Source organism: Pinus tabuliformis, chromosome 9 (genome assembly GCF_031772625.1).
Source record: "Pinus tabuliformis cultivar Carrire ecotype Pingquan chromosome 9, CPIR1, whole genome shotgun sequence".
Classification (NCBI taxonomy): domain Eukaryota; kingdom Viridiplantae; phylum Streptophyta; class Pinopsida; order Pinales; family Pinaceae; genus Pinus; species Pinus tabuliformis.
Window position 1 is genome coordinate 1,150,357,019 of NC_142307.1, and position 22,479 is coordinate 1,150,379,497.

The 22,479-nt window shown below is 38.7% G+C and overlaps 1 protein-coding gene across 1 annotated transcript in view; it reads right to left on the reverse strand.

Moving 5' to 3' along the window:
• Positions 1-22,227, reverse strand: part of CPT4 (Undecaprenyl pyrophosphate synthetase family protein) — a 224,011-nt gene extending 201,784 nt beyond the window's left edge. Inside the window, exon 1 of the mRNA XM_089445140.1 lies at positions 21,053-22,227. Coding sequence (XP_089301266.1) covers positions 21,053-21,703 — 651 coding nt within the window. The 5' untranslated portion in view covers positions 21,704-22,227. The remainder of the gene's footprint in view (positions 1-21,052) is intronic.
• Between the last annotated feature and the right edge of the window lie 252 nt (positions 22,228-22,479).

Consider the following 22,479-nt stretch of genomic DNA (forward strand, 5'->3'; position numbering starts at 1 on the left):
AGCCTGGAAGCCAAATTTGACGAGCAGTTCAGAATTTTACACAGCAAATACCGCACAGAAATGAACCTGTTTCTCCACCGAGTTCACTCACTTCATGAGCAGTTCAACGCACTCAGCAATAGATGCATTCACGCTGAGGAATCGCTGGCAATCCTAAGGGAAATCATGGAAGAAAAGCAGAAAGATAAATCAACATCCTCAAGTGCAAAGCCAATGGAAGCAGACCAGAACCCAGAGGATTCCACAGCGAGAAAGATCAGTCGTATTGACATTGATTAACTATGTGCTGTAAATGCAAGTTTTGGTGCCACCAGTATGTCCGGATTTATAGTAGCAATAGATGTTTTTTAGCTAGAAGTTATAGAAATCAATTCAAGGACAGGAACCTCATGCTTTCTCCTTGGATTTGTAATGCTTTCGAAGCAACCTATGTATGGCTTCATGCCTTATCCCTTTTTTCAATCAATATATAGCAGCCGATCTTGTCAAAAAAAAAAAGCATGTGATCTTTCTTCTACAAGGGTCAAGGACAAGGAATTATGCCCTCTCTTTATTTAGTATCTCAATCCTTGAGGTTTTGGAATGCTAGATGGAACTCCAAGGATACAACCCTAACATCAAAAGAAGTAATGGAACCAAAATTCTACTAGGAGGGTCTCACAATAAGAGAATCAACAATCAACAATTATTGAAGATAAGGTTATTTACCTCTAGGAGGGGGAGAGTGAATCATGTACCAATAGATAGCAACAGTACGTCGATTGAATTAGAAGATGTGAGATGAACCCTAGACCTCCTCCTCCAAGATTCCTTGGATCAATTAGCTTAGCCTTGTAGTAACTTTGTGCTACTCCAAAATAGCCTTTGAAAAATATTTGATCAACCAAACAAAAAAAAAGAATTCATGTGTACACCCTTTTGTCTTATAAAAATAATTCACATTTTGATAACTCAGCAAGTTTACAATGATTTTCCAAGGAGGAGAAGGCTTGTATTTATAGATGAGGCTCTTCAAAAATCCCTCCTTGGTCTCCCACGAAATAAGTAAATTGCCATCTAATAAATGTTGGGAGGCTAAGTTAAAAATTTTAATTTTTCAAATTCACATTGACTAAAACCCAAAAGAGGAAAAATACCACCTGGATGAGGCCAAGAGGGGCCATTTTGACTATAAATGACCAAACATTCAATTTGTAATTGCATGGTTGGCTTGCTTGTAAAATCAGCTCTTCATTGGTGGTCCAACGGCTTGGTTTGACCCTCCAACGGCCAGGAAAAAGATGGACGGCTCCTCAAAAAATTGCTCCAATAAAGGCTCAAATAATGTTTATTATCTTTCAAAATATGCCTTATATGAAGGCCCATGCCTACACTATAAGTCAAGGCATTTCCATGAAGCATGGGAATGACTTTTCAAGCTCACAAAATGGTCATAAAACCCTCAACAAATAAAGTTACATTTAATGTGACGTTAAACATGTTGGAAATACTAAGAGGGTGAATCAATGTTTCACTTAATTTTAGTTAAGTTTTGCACTTTCAAAGCATTAAATATCGTTAGCACAAACCAAATCAGATAATCAGTGACACATCACATTACATGAACAGTACACAAAAAAAAAAGGTGGAATGTTGGGTCCCTATAATACTAGTGATTACCCCATTACTATTGTAGTTATACCCCTTATTTATATTGTTGTGCCCCTATTCCCCCCATATTGTTATTTTTGTGCCCCATAGAATCCCTCTATTGTTATTTTTGTGGCTTTATATTATTATTGTTAGGTCGGCTGGATTATATTGTGACTCCTTAGACTCCTATATATAGAAAGGAGGTTTTGTCATTTGTATCATCCAAGAATTGTTCATTTATGTAATGTAAAGGAGGTTGCCCCCTCGAAGAGGCTGAATTCTAAGGCGTTGATCTTTCTTTTCTATCTTTTCTTGAGCTGGTTTCATAACATTTGGTATCAGAGCTTTGAATTCTAGTGTTTCGCTGCTCCAAACAGGTCATTGTGGCATTTTCGCTATAACTTTTTTTCTGTGACATTTCAGAAGTCGCAAAAAAAACCCATTTGAGAAGAAATCGCACTAAACCTTGGGTCCGAATTTCAGATCTTTTTGCGCGATATTTGCGGAGATATGCTCTGAGGAAGTTGGTCTTTTTGCAGACTCCTGAATTACATTCAAAACAGGTGACCTAGGGAAAATCGTCATAACTTTCTCTCTAGGGATCGGATTGAAATTTCGTAAGAAGTTACAGAAAGAGGACGGACTGTAGTTTCTTGTATATCTGTTTCAGAACCAAAGGTCGAAAATTGTACACGTGGCACTTCATACAAGTTCACTCTTCTGGAAAGGTCTATAATCAGGTCATCTTGGGAGATTGTGCATAACTCTTTCTTGGAGAATCCAATTTGGATCACACTGGTGGCATTGGAAATAGGACACAGAGAGCTACTACAGGTCACAATTTCAGAACTAGATGATTGGAAAGTACAGAGATACATCAGAAGCAATATCAAGCTCCTACAAAGTGAAAAAAGGTGTGTAGATTTTTTTAAATTTTTGCTTAAGCTTAGTTTGAAAATTTATTTTGAAGGAATTCAAAGGGCATAGTAGAGCATTATTATCGGTAAGTTGTAACTGATGCCCCGAGGAAAAAAAATGCAACATGATATATCAAAATTACAAGACCAAGTGCAACAACTGTCCCTTGCACAAAAAGGAACAGAATCTAAGATGGATGGTTTAAAGAAAGATGTAGAAGCTAAGATGGATGGTTTAAAGAAAGGTGTAGAAGCTAAGATGGACTGTTTAAAGAAAGGCGTAGAAGCTAAGATGGATGGCATGGAAGCTAAGGTGAATGGCATGGACGCTAAAATTGATGGCATGGATAATAAGATGGAAGAATTGAAGATAAATATGAATAAGTTGCTACAAGAAATGGTTACTAAGGGTGAAAGAGTACTAAAGGAAACTCATGATGAGAACAAAAGAAATGTTAATCATGATTCCATAGACTCTAATGTTGGATCGAAGACTCACCATGTTCCAAAAATCGATATGAGGAAGTTTGATGGCAAGGATCCCGCCACATGGATATTACAGATGGAGCAATTCTTCGATCTCAATAATGTGCAAAACACACAAAAGGTACGTATGGCAACTTTATATTTGGAACCAAATCAGTTTGTATGGTATCAATGGCTTTGTTCTCGTAAACAATTTATCACTTGGGCAATTTTTACGGAAGAATTGATAGCACATTATGAGGATACAAAAAGCAACACTTTTTTTAGCCAATTGATAAGTCTCAAACAAAAGGGTTCAATAATGGAGCACATTGAGGAGTTCCAAAAATTGAACATAAGGGTAAAAGATATTCCAGAGGAGCATAGGATTGATGTGTTCATAGGGTCTTTAAAGGATAATATCCAACATGATGTGCGCCTTTGGGAACCTGATTCATTAGAGAAGGCATTCAGGTTAGCAAGAAAAATGGAAAGCAAAATTATGGCAACTAGGAAGCATACCATTCACAACTATAAAGACGGAAGTGTTGTTGCCCATAGTCTTCCACAACCTACAAGGTTGACACCACAACAATTGGAAGAAAAAAGAGCAAAAGGGCTTTGTTACAATTGTGATAGCAAATACAAAAAAGGTCATAAGTGTGCTGAGAAGAAATTATTCTACATAGATTGTGAAGAGGAAGAAGAAAAGGAGCAAGAAAGGTCAAAAGAAGAGGATATATTCCAGGAACAAAGCCTAGATGAAGAACAAATAAATCCGACCATATCTTGTAATGCATTGGCAGGAATTACCACTCCTCAAACCATCAAGATAGAAGGACAAATCAAGAAGAAAAAGGTAATAGTGTTGATTGATTCAAGAAGCACCCACAATTTTATTCATTGTAGGGTAGCAAAAGAATTGAATTGCTTCCTATATCCAGCACCAGAGTGTCAAGTGATGATTGCAAATGGAGGAACAATAAATTGTTCTGGAAAGTGCCATAATATCAAGCTATCCATGGGAGAATATGTATTGACTAGCCCAATGCTTTCCATTCCAATGGGAGGTGCTGATGTTGTACTAGGAGTCCAATGGCTACAATCCTTGGGTACAATAGCTTTTAATTTTCAAGAACTTTTCATGAAATTTTCTGTGGAAGGAAAGGAAGTTGAATTAAGGGGTATTGCAGGGAAACCAGGAAAGATAATCAGCTCTAATGGCATGACAAAGCTTCTAAAAAAGGAGCAAAGAGGTGTAATTGCACAATTATGTTCGCTAGATGTTTCCACATTGGAATCATCTATTTCTCCAGATCTCCAAAAAGTCTTGGACAATCATTCCAAGGTATTTGAGACTCCCAAAGGTCTCCCACCTATGCGTGATCATGATCATGCTATTCATCTGATTCCAGGAAGTGTTCCTCCAAACATCAGGCCGTACAGATATCCCTATGTCCAAAAAAGTGAAATTGAACGTATGGTTGCAGAAATGCTAGAGGCTGGTATAATTCAACCGAGTCAAAGTTCTTTCTCAGCTCCAGTAGTATTGGTGCACAAGAAGGATGGATCATGGCGCATGTGTCCAAATTATAGGGAGCTCAACAAGCTCACTATTAAAGATAAGTTCCCCATTCCTGTCATTGATGAATTACTGGATGAATTGCATGGATCAATTTACTTCACCAAGTTGGATCTTCGTTCGGGATATCATCAAATCAGAATGAAGATTGAAGACATTCCGAAAACAGCATTTAGAACTCATGAGGGTCATTATGAATTTTTGGTCATGCCTTTTGGCCTTACCAATGCACCTTCAACATTTCAAGGTTTGATGAATTCAATTTTCAAACCATTCCTTAGAAAATTTGTTAGTATTTTTTGATGATATACTAATCTACAGCAAGTCTTGGAAGGATCATGTTGAACATGTTGACAGGGTGCTACAACTATTGGAGGAGAAACAATTATATGCAAAAAGATCCAAATGTTTCTTTGGAGTCCAAGAGGTGGAATATTTGGGTCATATTGTATCTCATGAAGGAGTTAAGGTAGACCCTAGCAAAATTAAAGCCATTAAGGAATGGAAAATCCCCACATCCATAAAGCATCTGCGAGGATTTCTTGGGTTGACAGGGTATTATCGCAAGTTCGTTAAGAATTATGGGAGAATAGCAGCACCTCTAACAACATTATTGAAGAAAGATTCATTTTCATGGACTCCGGAAGCAACAAAGGCCTTTAAACATCTTAAAGAGGCAATGTGCCAAGCACCGGTTTTAGCTACACCGGACTTCACAAAAACCTTTATTGTGGAATGTGATGCTTCAGGAAATGGAATTGGTGCTGTTCTAATGCAAGATGAAAGACCCATTGCTTTTGAAAGTCGTCCAATCAAGGGAAAGTTTTTAAGCAAAGCTATTTATGAGAAGGAAATGTTGGCAATACTCCATGCACTTAAGAAATGGCGACCCTACCTAATGGGAAGACACTTCAAGGTAAAAACAGATCATGATAGCCTTAAATACTTTTTAGAACAAAGATTATCCTCTGAAGAGCAACAAAAGTGGGTCACAAAGATGTTGGGTTATGACTTTGAAATCATCTACAAAAAAGGGAAGCAAAATGTGGTGGCAGATGCACTCTCAAGAAAGGATGAGGATATGGAAGCATTGTTGTGTGCCATTTCTATTATCCAACCAGATTGGATAAACGAAGCAAAGGAGGAATGGAAGAATGACGAAGAAGTGTGGGCACTTATTCGAAAGCTACAACAAGATTCCAGTACTTCTGATACATTTAGCTGGCAAAATGATTCGTTATGGTACAAAGATCGCTTATACCTCTGTAAGAATTCCCAGCTAAAACAAAAGATTCTTATGGAATTGCACACTTCTCCCTTAGGAGGGCACTCAGGATTTTTAAAAACTTACCACAGGGTTAAGAAGGAATTTTTTTGGGATGGCCTTAAATCAGATATTCAAAAGTTTGTGGCGGAATGTTTGGTTTGCCAACAAAATAAATAAAGTTGAAACAATTAAGACATCGGGTCTATTACAACCTTTATCCATTCCAAGCCAACGTTGGGAGGAGGTTTCAATGGATTTTATCACAGGTTTACCCAAGTCTGAGGGAAAGAGTGTCATCATGGTGGTAGTTGACAGACTTACCAAGTATGCACACTTTTGTGCATTATCACATCCATTTAAAGCCAGTACAGTTTCTACTGCATTTATGGAAACAGTTCAAAAGCTACATGGAAACCCAAAGATTATTGTAAGTGACAGAGATCCCATTTTCACTGGAAATTTTTGGACAAAGTTATTTTCTTGTCTTGGTACTCAGTTAGCTCATAGCTCATCTTATCATCCTCAATCTGATGGGCAAACTGAGATAGTAAACAAATGTTTGGAAGGATATCTTCGTTGCTTTGTATCTGATAAACAGACACAATGGGTCAAATGGTTGCCTCTGGCTGAATGGTGGTATAACACTTCCTTCCATACAGCAACAAAAATGACCCCATTTATGGCACTTTATGGGTACCAACCACCATCCATCACATCATATTTAAGAGAAAATTCTAAGGTTCAGGCAGTGGAACATCACATCGAACATCAACAACAAGTCCTCCAACTCTTAAAGGATAACCTCGTGTTGGCACAAAATAGAATGAAACAACAGGCAGATCAACATCGCAGTGAAAGAAGTTTTGATGTAGGTGATTGGGTATTCCTACGGCTACAACCATATAAGCAAATGTCCCTAAAGCAAGCTAAGAAGGATAATAAATTATCACCAAAGTATTATGGTCCGTACAAGGTGTTGCAAAAGATTGGTACTATGGCATACAAATTGGAGCTTCCTGCAGCTTCTCGATTGCACCCAGTTTTCCATGTTTCATGTTTAAAGAAGGTTATAGGCGACAAGCTCCCAGTTCAAACAATATTGCCAGAACTTGACGAGGAAGGAAAAATTATATTGGAACCGGAAGCAGTCACAGAAACAAGAACTCGACAGCTACGAAATCGATCAATTTCAGAGTATCTTATCAAGTGGAAGAACTTATCTGCTGAAGATTCCACATGGGAGGATGAAAATTTTATGCAGAAGTATCCAGAACTACTCAAGCGTTGAGGACAACACTTTTTTGAAGGAGAGGGGCATGTTGGGTCCCTATAATACTAGTGATTACCCCATTACTATTGTAGTTATGCCCCTTATTTATATTGTTGTGCCCCTATTCCCCCCATATTGTTATTTTTGTGCCCCATAGAATCCCTCTATTGTTATTTTTGTGGCTTTATATTATTATTGTTAGGTCGGCTGGATTATATTGTGACTCCTTAGACTCCTATATATAGAAAGGAGGTTTTGTCATTTGTATCATCCAAGAATTGTTCATTTATGTAATGTAAAGGAGGTTGCCCCCTCGAAGAGGCTGAATTCGATGGTTTTCCTTCTGCGAGGAAAGCCATCGAATGTTTTCTAATATAAATGATGAGTACAATAATTTATCAGCGCTAACTAAAGGGAAGCACCAACTCCCTAGTACTCAATTAGAAGAGCATTCAACTTTATCAAGAAGCACCAACTACTTGAAAGGATGCACCAATACCTTGCTAGCATCAATCTGCTGCCCTATCGCCACCCTACCACCCTGGAGTCCTTTTAGGCACCAACCTGAAGGAGACTTCAATCTCCACCTTGCACCACCTTGCCACCTTGAAAATAGAAGAGAAAAGAACAATGATTTGTGGGCTCCTGTACCAAGGATAATGACCCACTTACAATAGCTTTTGTTTATTGACAAATCACTTCACTATTGTCTCTGCTCATTTAAGATGACCATTATAGATCTAATTTAACCCTTGTACTAACACTTGTCAAGCATTTATATTGTAAAGTACAGTACCAATAATCAACACAAAGCTCATAACTCAGATCATCAATGCTATTATAGAACTTTTTGACTGTGTATGTGCCTCCTTGCTACTGATATGTCCTGAGATTGTCCTTAGCTCTACCCTAGGAAGTGCCCTTAATTAACCCTTTAATTTTGCTTAAAGAGTGAGTTTTAACCAGCCTTAAAACATCCTTTTAATGTGCCTTTAAATAGTGACCTAATCTCCTCTTTAACGGTTGCTTGAACAAGCCTTGAAATAGGCCTTACTCAGTCCTTGACTGTGACATTAACACCTCCTTTTTTGTTGCTATATCTTATCCAAAACTCTGCCCTTAATCTGCCTCGATACAGCCCTTAAAGACCTTTGTAATTCAGCATACTCACTTATCAAAAACTTGGCCTCAAATCAAACAAAAACTTGGTCTAGACGTAGCTTTCCTCTGTGGCCAAAACAGGGCTAATTTCGACCCCTGTCCTGAGGCCTACACAGAGCAAAATCGGCCCCTAACAGACCTTTCTTTGTGGCCAAACTCAGCCCTCTTTTTGCAGATTTGGGCAGTCTAATTTTGCCCTACACCTAGCCTAACACAGTAATCAAAACAGCCCTAACTTGAGCCTCAGGTTATCTCAAAATAACTCCTCAAATAGGTCGAACAAACTACCTCAGGATGTGACTTAGAACATGCCTAAATTTGCCTCAGAAAAGGCCTTGGACTCTGCATCAAGAACTCGGCATATCCAATGTATGTATGCCTCAAATTCGGCCTCAGATCTCCCTCATACTCGACCTCAAACAGGGTGAAATTGTGCCACAGTGCTTGTAGGAATTTACAGGGTAAGTTCCTCAGAAAGAACACCAAAAGGACACCGCTCACAACCAGATCTCAAATCAATACACCAGTATTTTTGATGTGGTTAAAACCCTCAAAGAGGGAAACAGTCCACGGCCTGAGCCAACGTGGCCACTTCAGGCAATTTATTAATCAAAGAATGAAAATTTACATAAGCTTTCTCTCATAGACGGATTACCCGAACAATGACCCTCCATGCGCTTTAAATAGAACTCATGGACCAATCGGGTGTCAAGCCACGGATCAAGTGTCGGTAATACCGAGGAGAGAGAGAAGCGTCGGATCACTACATATCGTGACCGTCGGATTGTAAGTTACAAAATGTACAATGGTAAAGAAACACACTTTACCTAACTCTATACTAGACCAAGTTGAACTTAACTATTTCCTATGTGTCGGAATATCCTAACATCCCCCCTTAAGAACAACTTGGGATAGGATTGAAGGATTTACAAATATGACACAATAGGAGAAGGAAGGAGGCACTAGAGCCTATCCCCCCTTAGTGACAACTTCCTGAACTCCAAGCATATATCGAAGTTTAGTGAACTTCGCCTCTGTGAGAGCCTTTGTGAAGATGTCTGCAACCTGATCATCTGTTGAACAATATTGCACTTCAAGAACATGGTCATGAATGAGCTTTCTGATGAAGTGCATGTGTAGTTCAATGTGTTTGCTGCGCTGATGCTGGACTGGATCTTTGCATAGCTGAATGGCACATTGATTATCACACCAAAGTGTGGTTGGATGCTGCTGCTCAAAGCCAAACTCTGATAGGATCTGACGAAGCCACAAGGCTTCCTTACTGGCTTTCACGGCACCACGATACTCTGCTTCTGCTGACGAAAGAGAAATGGCAGCCTGTTTCTTACAAGCCCATGTAATAGGTCCTGAACCAAGAGTGAAGACATAACCGGCAGTAGACTTCCGATCATCAGGGTCACCAGCCCAATCAGAATCAGTGAAACCAACTAATAGAGGAGCTGCTTTGGCACTGTAATGAATCCCAAACTGTATTGTACCTCGAACATAACGAAGTATTCTTTTAGTTGCTTTCCAATGACTTCACGGGGGTTTTGCATAAAACGAGCAACAAGGCCAACAGCAAAGGAAAGGTCAGGACGAGTATGGGTTAAATACAAGAGTTTTCCTACAAGTTGACGGTATAAGGCAGCATCAACTTCAGGAGAAGTACAAGAGACTGAAAGTTTGACTCCATAATGAAAGGGAGAAGGGGCTGGCTTACAGTCTTCCATGTGAAAATGACGAAGAATATCACAAGCATACTTGGACTGGGAAACGGAAATACCCTCCTTGGATTGCAAGACTTGAAGACCGAGAAAATAGTGTAAGTGTCCTAAGTCTGTCATTTCAAATTTCTTTTTAAGGCTGGACTTCACATGGTTTATAAGGTTGGGGTCACTACCAGTAAGAATAAGATCATCAACATAAAGAACAAGGATGATAAGAGAGTTGCCCACTTTCTTGGTGTAGACAGTATTGTCAGAATAACACCTAGAAAAGCCAGATTCTAAAAGAAAGCTATCCATTTTGGCATACCAAGCCCGAGGAGCTTGCTTGAGACCATAAAGGGATTTCTTAAGTCGACATACAAGGCTGGAGTCTGTTTGGATGAAGCTAATGGGTTGTTCCATATAGATTTCTTCATGCAAGTCCCCATGCAAGAAGGCAGATTTAACATCCATCTGATGGACTTCCCATTTTAAAGAGGCAGCAAGGGAAAGAACAAGGCGGATAGAGTTCATTTTGGCAACAGGGGAGAAGGTTTCAGTGTAGTCAATGCCTTCAACCTGTGAAAAGCCCTTAGCAACAAGACGAGCTTTATGTTTATCTACTTTCCCATCTGGTCCATACTTGGTTCTGTAAACCCATTTACATCTAACAAGTTTGCGTCCCTTTGGTAGAGGAACAAGATCCCATGTATCATTTGCCAACAATGAATGATATTCTTCATTCATAGCTGCTTCCCAATGTGGATGGCCTGAAGCTTCTGCAAAAGTGTCAGGATCATGATTTACTGGAGCTTGAGCCAGTAAAGAAGAGGCTCTTTCAAACTGAGAACGTGTACGTCGCTGATCTGTAGGATCACCGGCAAGATCACCTGCTGCATCCCGAGTAGCACGGACCCATCTTGGAAGTTGAGGATCCTGAGAAGGTGGGGGAGGATTATCATCCTCACTTTCATCATCTGAAGAAGAAATGTTTTCAAAAGTAGAAGAGATAGGAAGAGGTGGCACATCCGCCGGACTAGGCTCGCAGGCCGATTTATTTTCATCAAATTTTACATCTCTTCTAATGATAACATTTTTGGACTTAAATGGAATAAGTCTATAACCTTTTACATCTTCAAAATATCCAACAAAAGTACATTTCTCACTCTTAGGTTCTAAAGCTTTATGCTTTTCATCTGGAATATGGGCCCATGCTTCACTTCCAAAAACACGAAAGTGACTTACATCTGGTTTAATGGAACTCCAAGCTTCTTCTGGAGTGATATTCTTTAGAACCTTAGTAGGAGTGCGATTGATTATATAATTTGCACAATTAATTGCTTCGGCCCAAAAACTAAGACTGAGTCCTTTAGATTGCAGCATATAATTAGCCATTTCCTTTAAAGTGCGATTTTTCCTTTCAGCTACACCATTTTGTTGTGGAGTGTATGGAACAGTATGTTGCATTTGAATTCCATTTTCGGTGCAAAAGTTGATGAATGTGTTTTTAACATATTCTCCACCATTATCAGTTCTTAGCTTAAGAATTTGATGTCCAGATTGTTTTTCAACAAAGGCTTTGAAGGCCAAAAATGTGTTAAATACTTCGCTCTTGAGTTTCAAGAAGTATACCCAAGTGCGTCTGGAGAAATCATCAATGAAAGTTAAGAAATACTTGCAGCCAGAGAATGAAGCAACAGGAAGTGGACCACATAAATCACTGTGCACAAGTTGTAAAGGGGCTGAGGCGTGCCAAGAGGCACGTTTTTCAAAACTGTCCTGATGATGTTTTCCGAGTACACATCCGGAACAAACACCATCTCTGCAAGATACCATAGGAAGACCTGTCACCATATTTTCTTTACATAGATGCTAAAGGGAGCGATAGTTTAAGTGACCAAATCGCTCATGCCAAAGTTTGCTCACTTCATCATTATGAGCAACAAATACTGAGGGAAGATTTGATGACCCAAAGTTGTGAAACTTATACAACCTTGTGGAATCATCAGCAATACCAGTAGCTAGAATCTGTTTAGGATCTCTTAGATCCTTGATTACAACATCATGAGGTGAAAATTCAACAATTTTACCTTCACCTGAATGAGTTATCTGATATACAGATAGAAGGTTGCAGGATAAGGTTGGAACACATAATACATCATTAAACTGACCATTGTCTAGATGAACAGTTCCAGTCCCTACAACATTAAGAGATCTATCATCACCAACATATATATTTTTGGTGTTACAATCATTTAAAGAAGAAAACATGGCTTTGTTTTTGGCCATGTGATAAGAGGCTCCAGAATCAATGAGCCACTCATGAGAATGAGAAGAAGAAGATACATTTAATGCATAACCAGACTGAGATGATTGACAACGACATGCAGAAAGTGCCATTCCTGAAGATGAAGTTGAAGTTGAAGTTGAAGAATGCTCCACATGGATGTTATGTTTCTTCATTGCGGCTTCCAAGGCTTCCATCTTCTTAAAGCATTTAGATTCTAAGTGGCCATCTCGATTACAAAAGTTACAATGTCTATCAGTCTTCTTCCATTTGTTTTTATTGGTCCTATCATTTTGCTGAAATGATCTTTCATCTTGAGGCTGAGTTTGCTTAGGACCCTTGTTTGGTTTAGGACCATTCTTTTTAGGATATGACTTCTTAGGATTCTTTGAATTTGGTTGTTGCTGGGCGGCTAACGCTTTCTTGGAAGAGTTTCCAAGATTAAGAAGACCAAGGTGTAAGAGTTTTTCTTGTTCTCTTATTAAAGAATCACAAAAAGAGTCAAAGGAAGGGGCCTTGTAGTCTTTTCCTTGACAAATGAAAGCTTCCCGTGTAGAATGGAAGGTGGAAACAAATACAGAGTAGGCTGGTCCCAACTTAGTAAGGATGGAATAAATAAGGTTACTATCTTCTTTCTTAACCTTAACACCTTCCAAGAGATATCTAAGGGTCTTGAATTTGGACAAGAAATCTTCAATGCAAGAAAAATTATTAGGATCCAATGTAAGCAACTCATTTTCAAGTTGATGGGCTCTAATTTCATTTTTAATCCCAAAAACTTTAGTGATTTGTTCCAATGCTTCATGAGGAGTATCAAGTTCTGCAATATGGAATTTAAGATCAGGAGAAATAGACATCCCTATCAAACCACGTGCTTGATCTTGTCTCTTTTCCCATTTTGCAGCCTTGTCTTCATCTTTTGGTTTCTTCTCTTGGCCTGTGGCTATTCTGTAGAGACCTTTACTTCTAAGTAAATCTTCCATGTAGGCTATCCATTGGAAGTAGTTAGTGCTGTCAAGAATGACTTGGCATGGACTTTCCATTTTTTTTTAAAAACTGAAGCTGAAGATGCTAAAAGTAAGTGTTCCAATGGATAGATCTCGAAAAATTAGGCTGTTTTAAAAAAAAAACGGCTCTGAAAAAGGCTTCCGGATGAAGAAGTTATGGCTTTTTGAAAAAAAATTGTTGAAGTTGCCGGCAAAGTGCGGGAATGAAAAAAACGCCCCCACAAAATGGAGATTTGAACCCAAGACCTCTACTCTCTTAAAATAGCTTTGAACCAATTGAGCTATACAAAAAATTTGAGAGAGAGAGAGAGGGGGGGGGGCCTTGGGTTGCGTGCTTGCCTTGAGAAAGCTCTTTTTTCCTACAAAACAAAAACACAAAACCCAACACGAATATGCAAAGAAAAACGAACCTTACGGCTCAAAGTTAGCTTTAGCCGGAAACTAAATATTTTTTTCAATGTTTCTGATTTTCCAAGATCACACTAAAGTGCAGGGAAAAGAGCATACGCATGAGAAAAAAACTTCCTTTCTGTTTCTGATTTGCCCAGATCGCACAGAGTCGCAGGGCAAAGAGCATATGCAGAAATGAAAGGTATAGATCCGGTAATAAAAAAAGCTAAATAAACAGAAACCGAAATAACCAGAGAGAAAATAACAGTAAACTGCAGATAAACACTGTATACCTCCAGATCTTAAAAATGACGCAGATAGGGCTACCGGAAACCTTTTCGCGTGAAACGAAAGGGGTTCCTCACTGAAACAGATGCTCCGAACACAACAGAGCAGTCCTCTCGGCCCGAAAGCAGTCAGAAACAGTAGATCTAGGAAACGACAGCCGCATGCAGTTCTACCGGCTTCAGATTTGGATCACCAACGGACGCGGCCCTCAAATAGCTCTGATACCATATAGGAATTTACAGGGTAAGTTCCTCAGAAAGAACACCAAAAGGACACCGCTCACAACCAGATCTCAAATCAATACACCAGTATTTTTGACGTGGTTAAAACCCTCAAAGAGGGAAACAGTCCACGGCCTGAGCCAACGTGGCCACTTCAGGCAATTTATTAATCAAAGAATGAAAATTTACATAAGCTTTCTCTCATAGACGGATTACCCGAACAATGACCCTCCATGCGCTTTAAATAGAACTCATGGACCAATCGGGTGTCAAGCCACGGATCAAGTGTCGGTAATACCGAGGAGAGAGAGAACCGTCGGATCACTACATATCGTGACCGTCGGATTGTAAGTTACAAAATGTACAACGGTAAAGAAACACACTTTACCTAACTCTATACTAGACCAAGTTGAACTTAACTATTTCCTATGTGTCGGAATATCCTAACAGTGCTAACCTCAGATCAGTGCATCACACAGAGATAAGATATAATAAACAAGTGATTTCCTTGACCCTGCTTTAGATCTTCAAGACTGCCCACGGCCTTAGGAGTTTCAGAGCTAATTCACACAAAAGATAAGAGAGGAATTGATGCTTTTGGAGGGCATATGAGCGTCTTATTTATACACTTTCAAAGGGACCTAAAGGACGGCCGACCTGCCCTAAAATACCCTTAAAAATGGAGTCGACTTATTAAAAAATAAAGAAAATAATTTTTATTATTATTATTGTGACTTATTAAAGCATGGGTTTCATGCTTGGGTCACCATGTTTTAGGTCAAAGTCCCCATTAAGGACTTCTAGGATTTATTCTGAGTCAATAGAGTCATTGTATTTTTAAAGGGACCCTTCTTGGGCTTTTGAATCATGTAAAAAGGTTAAGTATTGAGTTAAATATAATTTATGTATCCTCCAGACCAAGTCGGCCTAGAAGAAGATCAAGTCGGCCTAAGAAGACTATTCGACCTCACATACAAACTATAAATACAAGCACATCGAATTCATTTGGAACACACTCTCTCACAAGAAGTTCGATATCTCTTGTAGCTAGGAAAAGTGCAAAGTCTATTGTCAGGAAGCTGAAGGAAGTGCGAGTTTAGAGAAGTCTGAGGAGAAAGGAAAAATCGAAATTTTGGTGCCTCTCTCTTTGTTTCGTGTCCTGGATTGGGAAATCGAAGTCTTCCAAGTTTCACTGTTGCCGGAAGCCACTGCCAAGTCAAAGTTGCTGAAAAGAGGTCGAAATTCTAGGAGGTTGACTTGGTGTGGAGAGAATGTCTAGTCTTGGTCTAGGGTGAATAGTCTCAAAGAATACTATTGAAAGGAAGAATTTCTTGACTGGGTTTTCCCATCAAGGGGATTTTTGCCCTGGCACTGTGCCTACATCTGGTGTTTATTGTTTATATGTTGTTGCTTTGGTAATTGCTTGATGAACTAAAAGAAAGAAGATATAAAGAATCATAATAACAAGAAACATCACAAGTAATTATCAAGAATAAGAAAATCTTTTTGCCTTTCTGATTTTCTAATATGGTATCAGAGGTTTGGTGAAGAAGGAAGAAAAATGCAGTCTCAAGCACTTGATCAAGGAACTAATCAAAAGGACTATCTCAAGGAAGGAACCTACTATATTCAAGGAAGATGTCTAACACAATCAAGGGAGAGAACAAACTTGAAGGGGCCTCAAACTACAGGTCCTAGAAGAAGAGGATTGACCTAATCCTTGAAAAGAACAAGGTGTTAGATTTGGTCAAAGGAAAAGTAAAGAAGCCTATAGAGGATTCCAGTGATGATGACAAAATGAAATTCAGGGAACTAGAATTGGTGGCTATGACTCTGATGGTAGAAGGAATAAAGGACAACCTTGTCCCATTCATAGCTAACATCGATCATGCTCAAGAAATGTATGAAGCCTTGTCAAAGTTATTTACTATTAAGAACATTGGTCAAGTAGCAAGTCTGAAGAATGAGCTAAGGACCACAAACATGACTCAAGAAGACACAGTGGCATCCTTCTTTGTGAAGATAGCAAGAATCGGGGATGATCTTTCGTCCATTGACGAAATTGTTCCAAATAAAGAACTCGTGATCACTGCCTTATTAGAATTGCCACCCTCGTGGGGTGCATTTGCTGCAGGCCTCAACAGTTGGAAGGAAGCTCCCACTTTTGAAGAACTATGGATTGCCCATAGTCTGGAAGAATTAAGGATCTCATTAGCCAATCCTGAAGGAGTATCAAATGCCTACATTGCTCAACACAAAGGAAGGAAATCAAAAGGACCAAGGAAGAAAGTTGACATGTCCAAGATAGAGTGCTATCAATGTCATAAGAAGGGTCACTACAAGAGTGATTGTCCCGACAATCCAAAGAATAAGAAGAGAGATAGAGATTATGCTAACATTGCTGAAGAAGGAGACCCAAAGAAAAGAAAAACCTGAAGAACCTGATATAAGGGACTTACACTATTAATTCTTTTTCTTTTAGTCTTAGATATTCTAGTTTTTGTATTTCTGATGTTTAGAATTTATAGGTTTTAACATGTTTGGAAAAGACTCTTCTTTTGTTTTATAAGTGTATAGGTATCCCTCAAGCTTTGGAGGGACCCCCCAACGACTCCCAAAGATAAGTATCTCATCTCCTTTCAGTTTTTGGTTTCATGTACTTGTTTAAGTTTTGATTATATTAATATTAATCATCATTCTCCCTCTATTGACTTGATTAGGAAGACACCTGCTATATCCTCAAGGAGTTTGAAGAGAGCTACCCAAGGAAAGGTTTGTCAAGAAACGAAGGTATGTCTCAAACTATAATACATTGATTTCTTTAAAGGTTTAGTTGACAATCTATTACTAACATTGTTATACTGAATCATAATGATTCGTGTTTTGGGTAATTCATCACTTGATAAATCTACCCACCCCACTCATATTCTTAACTGATTTTGTAGAACCCTAGACAGGTTCTGGAAAACCCTAAGGGTATGCTAATGTGAATGTATGAAACCCTAAACTGCTTAGGGATATTGTGAAATGCTATTTGAAGTTTTATTGATGATGTCATGTTTGGGATTTTGGTATGATCAGGAAAACCTAACTTGTTAGGGTTGAATGATAAGGTCTAAAATCCCAAACCTTGAAGATCTGGTAATGTTGGGTTTGTTATGTTTCTACATTGAAATCCTAACTCATTAGGGTTTGGTGGAAAGTGTAAGCAAGACCCTTATAAAGTCTTAGAAATGATTTCCTTGGTATGTGTGTGTTTGTCTGATCAAACCCTAGTCCAATCAAGTTTGTTATATGTCTAACTTCTATTGATATTTGTGAAGTTGGGTTTGACTAACACATGATATGCATGATGATGAAACCCTAGGTATATATAGATATGTCCTTTTGGTTGAAACCCTAGCTTGGTCTAGGTCAGATGTATTAATGTTGTCGAACATATGATATGCTTATGAATGATTATGAATTCCTAGATATGTGTGTTGACCTGGTTATTGATGGTCATAAGTTTTAGGATTTAATGGAAGTCCTTGTCTGAGATTCTAGGATGATGATATTTGGAAATCTAGGGTTTTGTAGCTAAACCCTAGTAGTAGTTAAATTGTCTAGTATGTGTGATGTAACAATCTGAAATCTATTTGTGATTATTGAGATTGTGAAAATGGAATTCTAGGGTTGAACCTTAGTAGAAGTAAAAAATCTCTGATGTATGATGACAATATGATAATCTGAGATTTGTATAAGATTGTTGAAATCTGAGTTTTGGTTGGGATTGATGGTTGATCGGAAATCTAGGGTTTACAACTAACCCTAGTAGAAGTTGGTCATGTTAATGACTAAGCTGTGATTGATTCCTTTGTATGAATTCTAGGATTTGTATGAAACCCTAGTGAGAAATCTAACATATGAATTTTGAAAGGTTGTTGGATGCTTTATATTTGTCTAAATTGTTTCTAGGGTTTGCTATATGTTGTAGTAAGGTATGTCATACCTTTGGAAGAAACATTGAAACCCTAGATGGAATGAAAGTTGTTATGAAGTAGTCTAGGGTTTATGACAAAGTCCCTAGCAAGATGTTGAAGAGTATATGTCTCTTGTTTGTAATTAAGTCTAGGTATCTGATATGTATAAAGTTGAAATGCTTCCATGATTCTAATAAGGCTAACATCATGCTTCTATAGATTTTGGTTGTACTTGCCATCTAAGTTGTGCAGGTACACAATCTTCAATATGGTGAAGATACTCGTTGATGTGATAAGCATGATGAGGATGATAATAACTCTGATGAAATGGTTGGAAGCCACAAAAGATTCTCCAATGACGAAAAGAAGAAGCTAATCTCCCTGAGGAAGCATGAATAGAAGAGATCTCCCTAAGATTAAGAGGGAGTCTGGATAATAAGATGCTCCCTGGCTGAGAGGGAGGGCATAGCCTGGTTTTGATTGAAGAATGAATTTCGGAGGATATGTTGCTACATGGGAAGTAGGAAAGGAAAGTGTATGATTGAGGAATCTTTTGTCAAAGATTCAATTGATAATCCTACTATGAAAAGTTGAGGAGCAACATCAAGTTGTCAGGATGACCCTGAAGGTTTGTGTTTGATTATGTACATATATTATTAATTGGAGTTGTGTTTGTACAAGTGAATCTCTTGAAGGTTTTGAAAGCATGCTAGTTACCAATCAGTTTGATTGGGAGAGATTGGTCATCCTTGATCTGCTAGATCAAGGGGTGTTGAGGCTTTGTGAGTGAAGCATTGCCTAGGAGGACATCTGGCCAACATTTTGTGTTGATGTCTAGGTCCCGAAGTTGGAAAGGTGGCGTTGGTCATTGAGCTCTGACACGCACCTAGATTTCTAGGTTGATGGTTAGCAAGTAAGCTTGATGGTACCTAGAGAGGCTGAAAGTTTGAGTCCATCTTAGTCCCACATGGATAGACTGCCCTAGTCAGGAATCTAGTCCATGGCATTGTGGTGCCTAAATTGTTGAGATACCAATGGATAGATTGCCCTGGTCAGGAATCTAGTCCATGGCATTGTGTGCCTAAAGTTCTTCATGGTTCATATAGTTTGAGATCTTCCATTGTACTTGTATATGATGAATACCTCCCTAGTTAAGAGGGAGTGTTGGAAAATGTAACTAGGTTCGGTCTTCATTTAATGTATTTGAGTCATCATGTAATGCACTTGTCAAAAGAATAAAGAAAAGAATTATTATTATTATTATTATTGTGACTTATTAAAGCATGGGTTTCATGCTTGTTCACCATGTTTTAAGTCAAAACCCCCACTGAGGACTTTTAGGATTTATTCCGAGTCAATAGAGTCATTGTACTTTTAAAGAGACCCTTCTTGGGCTTTTGAATCATGTAAAAAGGTTAAGTATTGAGTTAAACATTTATTTATGTATCCTCCACACCAAGTCAGCCTAAGAAGACTATTTGACCTCACATGAAGCCTATAAATACAAGCACATCGAATTCATTTGGAACACACTCTCTCACAAGAAGTTTGATATCTCTTGTAGCTAGGAAAAGTGCGAAGTCTATTGCCGGGAAGCCGAAGGAAGTGCGAGTTTGGGGAAGTCTAAGGAGAAAGGAAAAATCGAAATTTTGGTGCCCCTCTCTCTGTTTTGTGTCCTAGATTGGGAGATCGAAGCCTTCCAAGTTTCACTATTGTCAGAAGTTGCTGCTAGTCGAAGTTGCTAGAAAGAGGTCGAAATTCTAGGAGGCTGACTTGGTGTGGAGGGAAGGTCTGGTCTTGGTCTAAGGCGAAGAGTCTCAAAGAATACTATTGAAAGGAAGAATTTCTTGACTAGGTTTTCCCCTCGAGGGGGGTTTTGCCCTAGCACTATGCCTACATTTTGCGCCTATTGTTTTATGTATTGCTGCTTTGGTAATTGCTTGATGAACTAAAAGAAAGAAGATATAAAGAATTGTAATAACAAGAAACATCACAAGTAACTATCAAGAATAAGAAAATCTTTTTGCCTTTCTGATTTTCTAACATTTTCAACAATCTCGCCCTTTGGCATTGATGGCAACACTCATACTCCCCTTGCGATTACAGTGCCCCTGCCTCCATGCTTCTGATCTTTCTCTCCCCCTTTGACATCAATGGCAAAGGTGACTCCCCCTAATAAAATATCTTCCTCTATCTGCCTTTCTCCCCCTTTCTTCTTGCCTTGATGGAATGCAGATCAATGCGAACCCGAAACTTTTTCCTTGCCTCTTCACTCTTGTTTATCCACTTGACAGCAAACTTGCCCACACACACACAAACAAAAAATCGATTTCCTTCCTTAACCACGCTATGAAACCAATTGTTGGTATTCCAAGTCTGTACAAACCACACTATGATACCAATTGTTGGTATTCCAAGTCTGTACAAGCAATCAAGGCAGAGATATAATGATAAGAACAAATAATACACATAGATTTTACATAGTAAAACCTTGACAATTTCTCAAAGAAACATCCATGGACAAGGCAAGGATTTTTATCCTTAGGAGGAAATTTTACAATCAGGCTTACAACCTCTTCAATCTCATGGACTTCATAAATGAAGTAGGCATCGTTACACTAGTTATAATAAACATCATTTGGTTTGGTTTCATAAACCAACATTGTTAGAGTAACCATAACAAAATTTACTTAAATAAATTCGGTTTTCTTTTAACTAAATTGTTGTGATACGCTAACCAATCCATCTAGTAAGCGTTACTCTCTATAAACCTTTGCCCAAAAAATTGCATTTTAAAGAAAATCTAACCAACCTGTGGTCGAATCCATCTAGTAAGCACTACTCTATAGAAACCTTTACCCAATCAATTGCATTTGAAAGAAAATCTAACTAACCTTTGGTCGAAGCCAATTGTCTGTCGAGAAAGCAAACACAGTCAGAATTTTGATGCCCCACTTGCAGGATAGTTTAACAACTTCACTCAGTGCTCTCCTGCCTGCTTCATGCCCTGCAGTTGCTGGCAATCCTCTTTTCTCTGCCCACCGCGAGTTACCATCCATGATAATGGCTACATGCTTCGGCATTGAATGTGAATCCAGTCCATAAGGCAGATGTTCCTCGTGTGCATTATCCTTGCAATGGCTTTCTATCAGAAACTCCTCTGCATCCGGCTTTTTCACTGAAGATTGAACTACAGAAGTACAAAAGCACAAACGCCTCCTCCCTTCCATTGCCCTCGTATGGGCTAGATAACCTTGCGAAACCAGCAGATTCTTTGGAAAAACCATGGGATGAACCTGCCCTTGCAATCCAAGAGTACAAGAGACACATACTTTAGTCATTTTCCAACGCTGTGACTTCTTTCCATTCACCCGATCTTGAGGGCATGATAAGATACCAGTTTTGCCGCGGGGAATGGATGCACAGACTGAGGGGCTACTGTTTAATGAATAAATTTGGCACCCATAAACTGAAACAGATGAACGATCTACTATTCCCGTACAACTGAAAGTACATGGTAAAGGTGCAATGCCAAATAAACCCATGGAGTCCTTACTGACTTATTCACTGTGTTTATTTATTCTGTGAAGAGGCGATAGTAGGTGTGCAAGGAATTGCTTTATGCTGATTAAGCAAAATTATGCGCCTAAAGCCCTGCAATTTTTGCAGCCACCAAGGCGGTCTATATGATGAAATGTTCTTGTGACCCTTGTTCAGTCATATACATAATCAAGAAACAACTTCGAATTGAAATGGGTTTCATTCAAGATATTTCTCTATAAATTTTAAGCCGGCAATGTTATGGAAACCTCTGCCAAATAAATGGGTGTCAGCAAACTACAAGTAGGTAAGTCCTCCGTAAGAGCAATCTCTGTTCTCCATTGATGACGGGACTACTAAAGATGAAAATCCCATATTCAAAGTGTCTTCAACCGACTACTATTACTGCTGTGTTGTGCACACATCCGATCTCCCCATCAAATTAAAAAATAGCTTCGTTGCATGAGGTCGCAGTAATCTTTGGTCATTTACCTTCATGTGGGGGACGTAGCGCCAAACATTCTCAATCTCGACACGGTCAAAGATATTCAAGGTATGCACATGTTCAAGTATTTTATTAATATTTATTTAAATGAAATGTTTTTTTTTAATAGTGGTAATTTAGGGTGTTGTTCACAGATGCCATTATCAATATTGGGAGTGTTTGAATATTTTTTGAAGGGTGAAAATGGATTCAGTACCATCAAGAACTCGAGGTCATCCAAAATCTTGAAGTTTGACAACTAGAACCAGGATTTCCAAAAAAATTTGCCATGTTTTT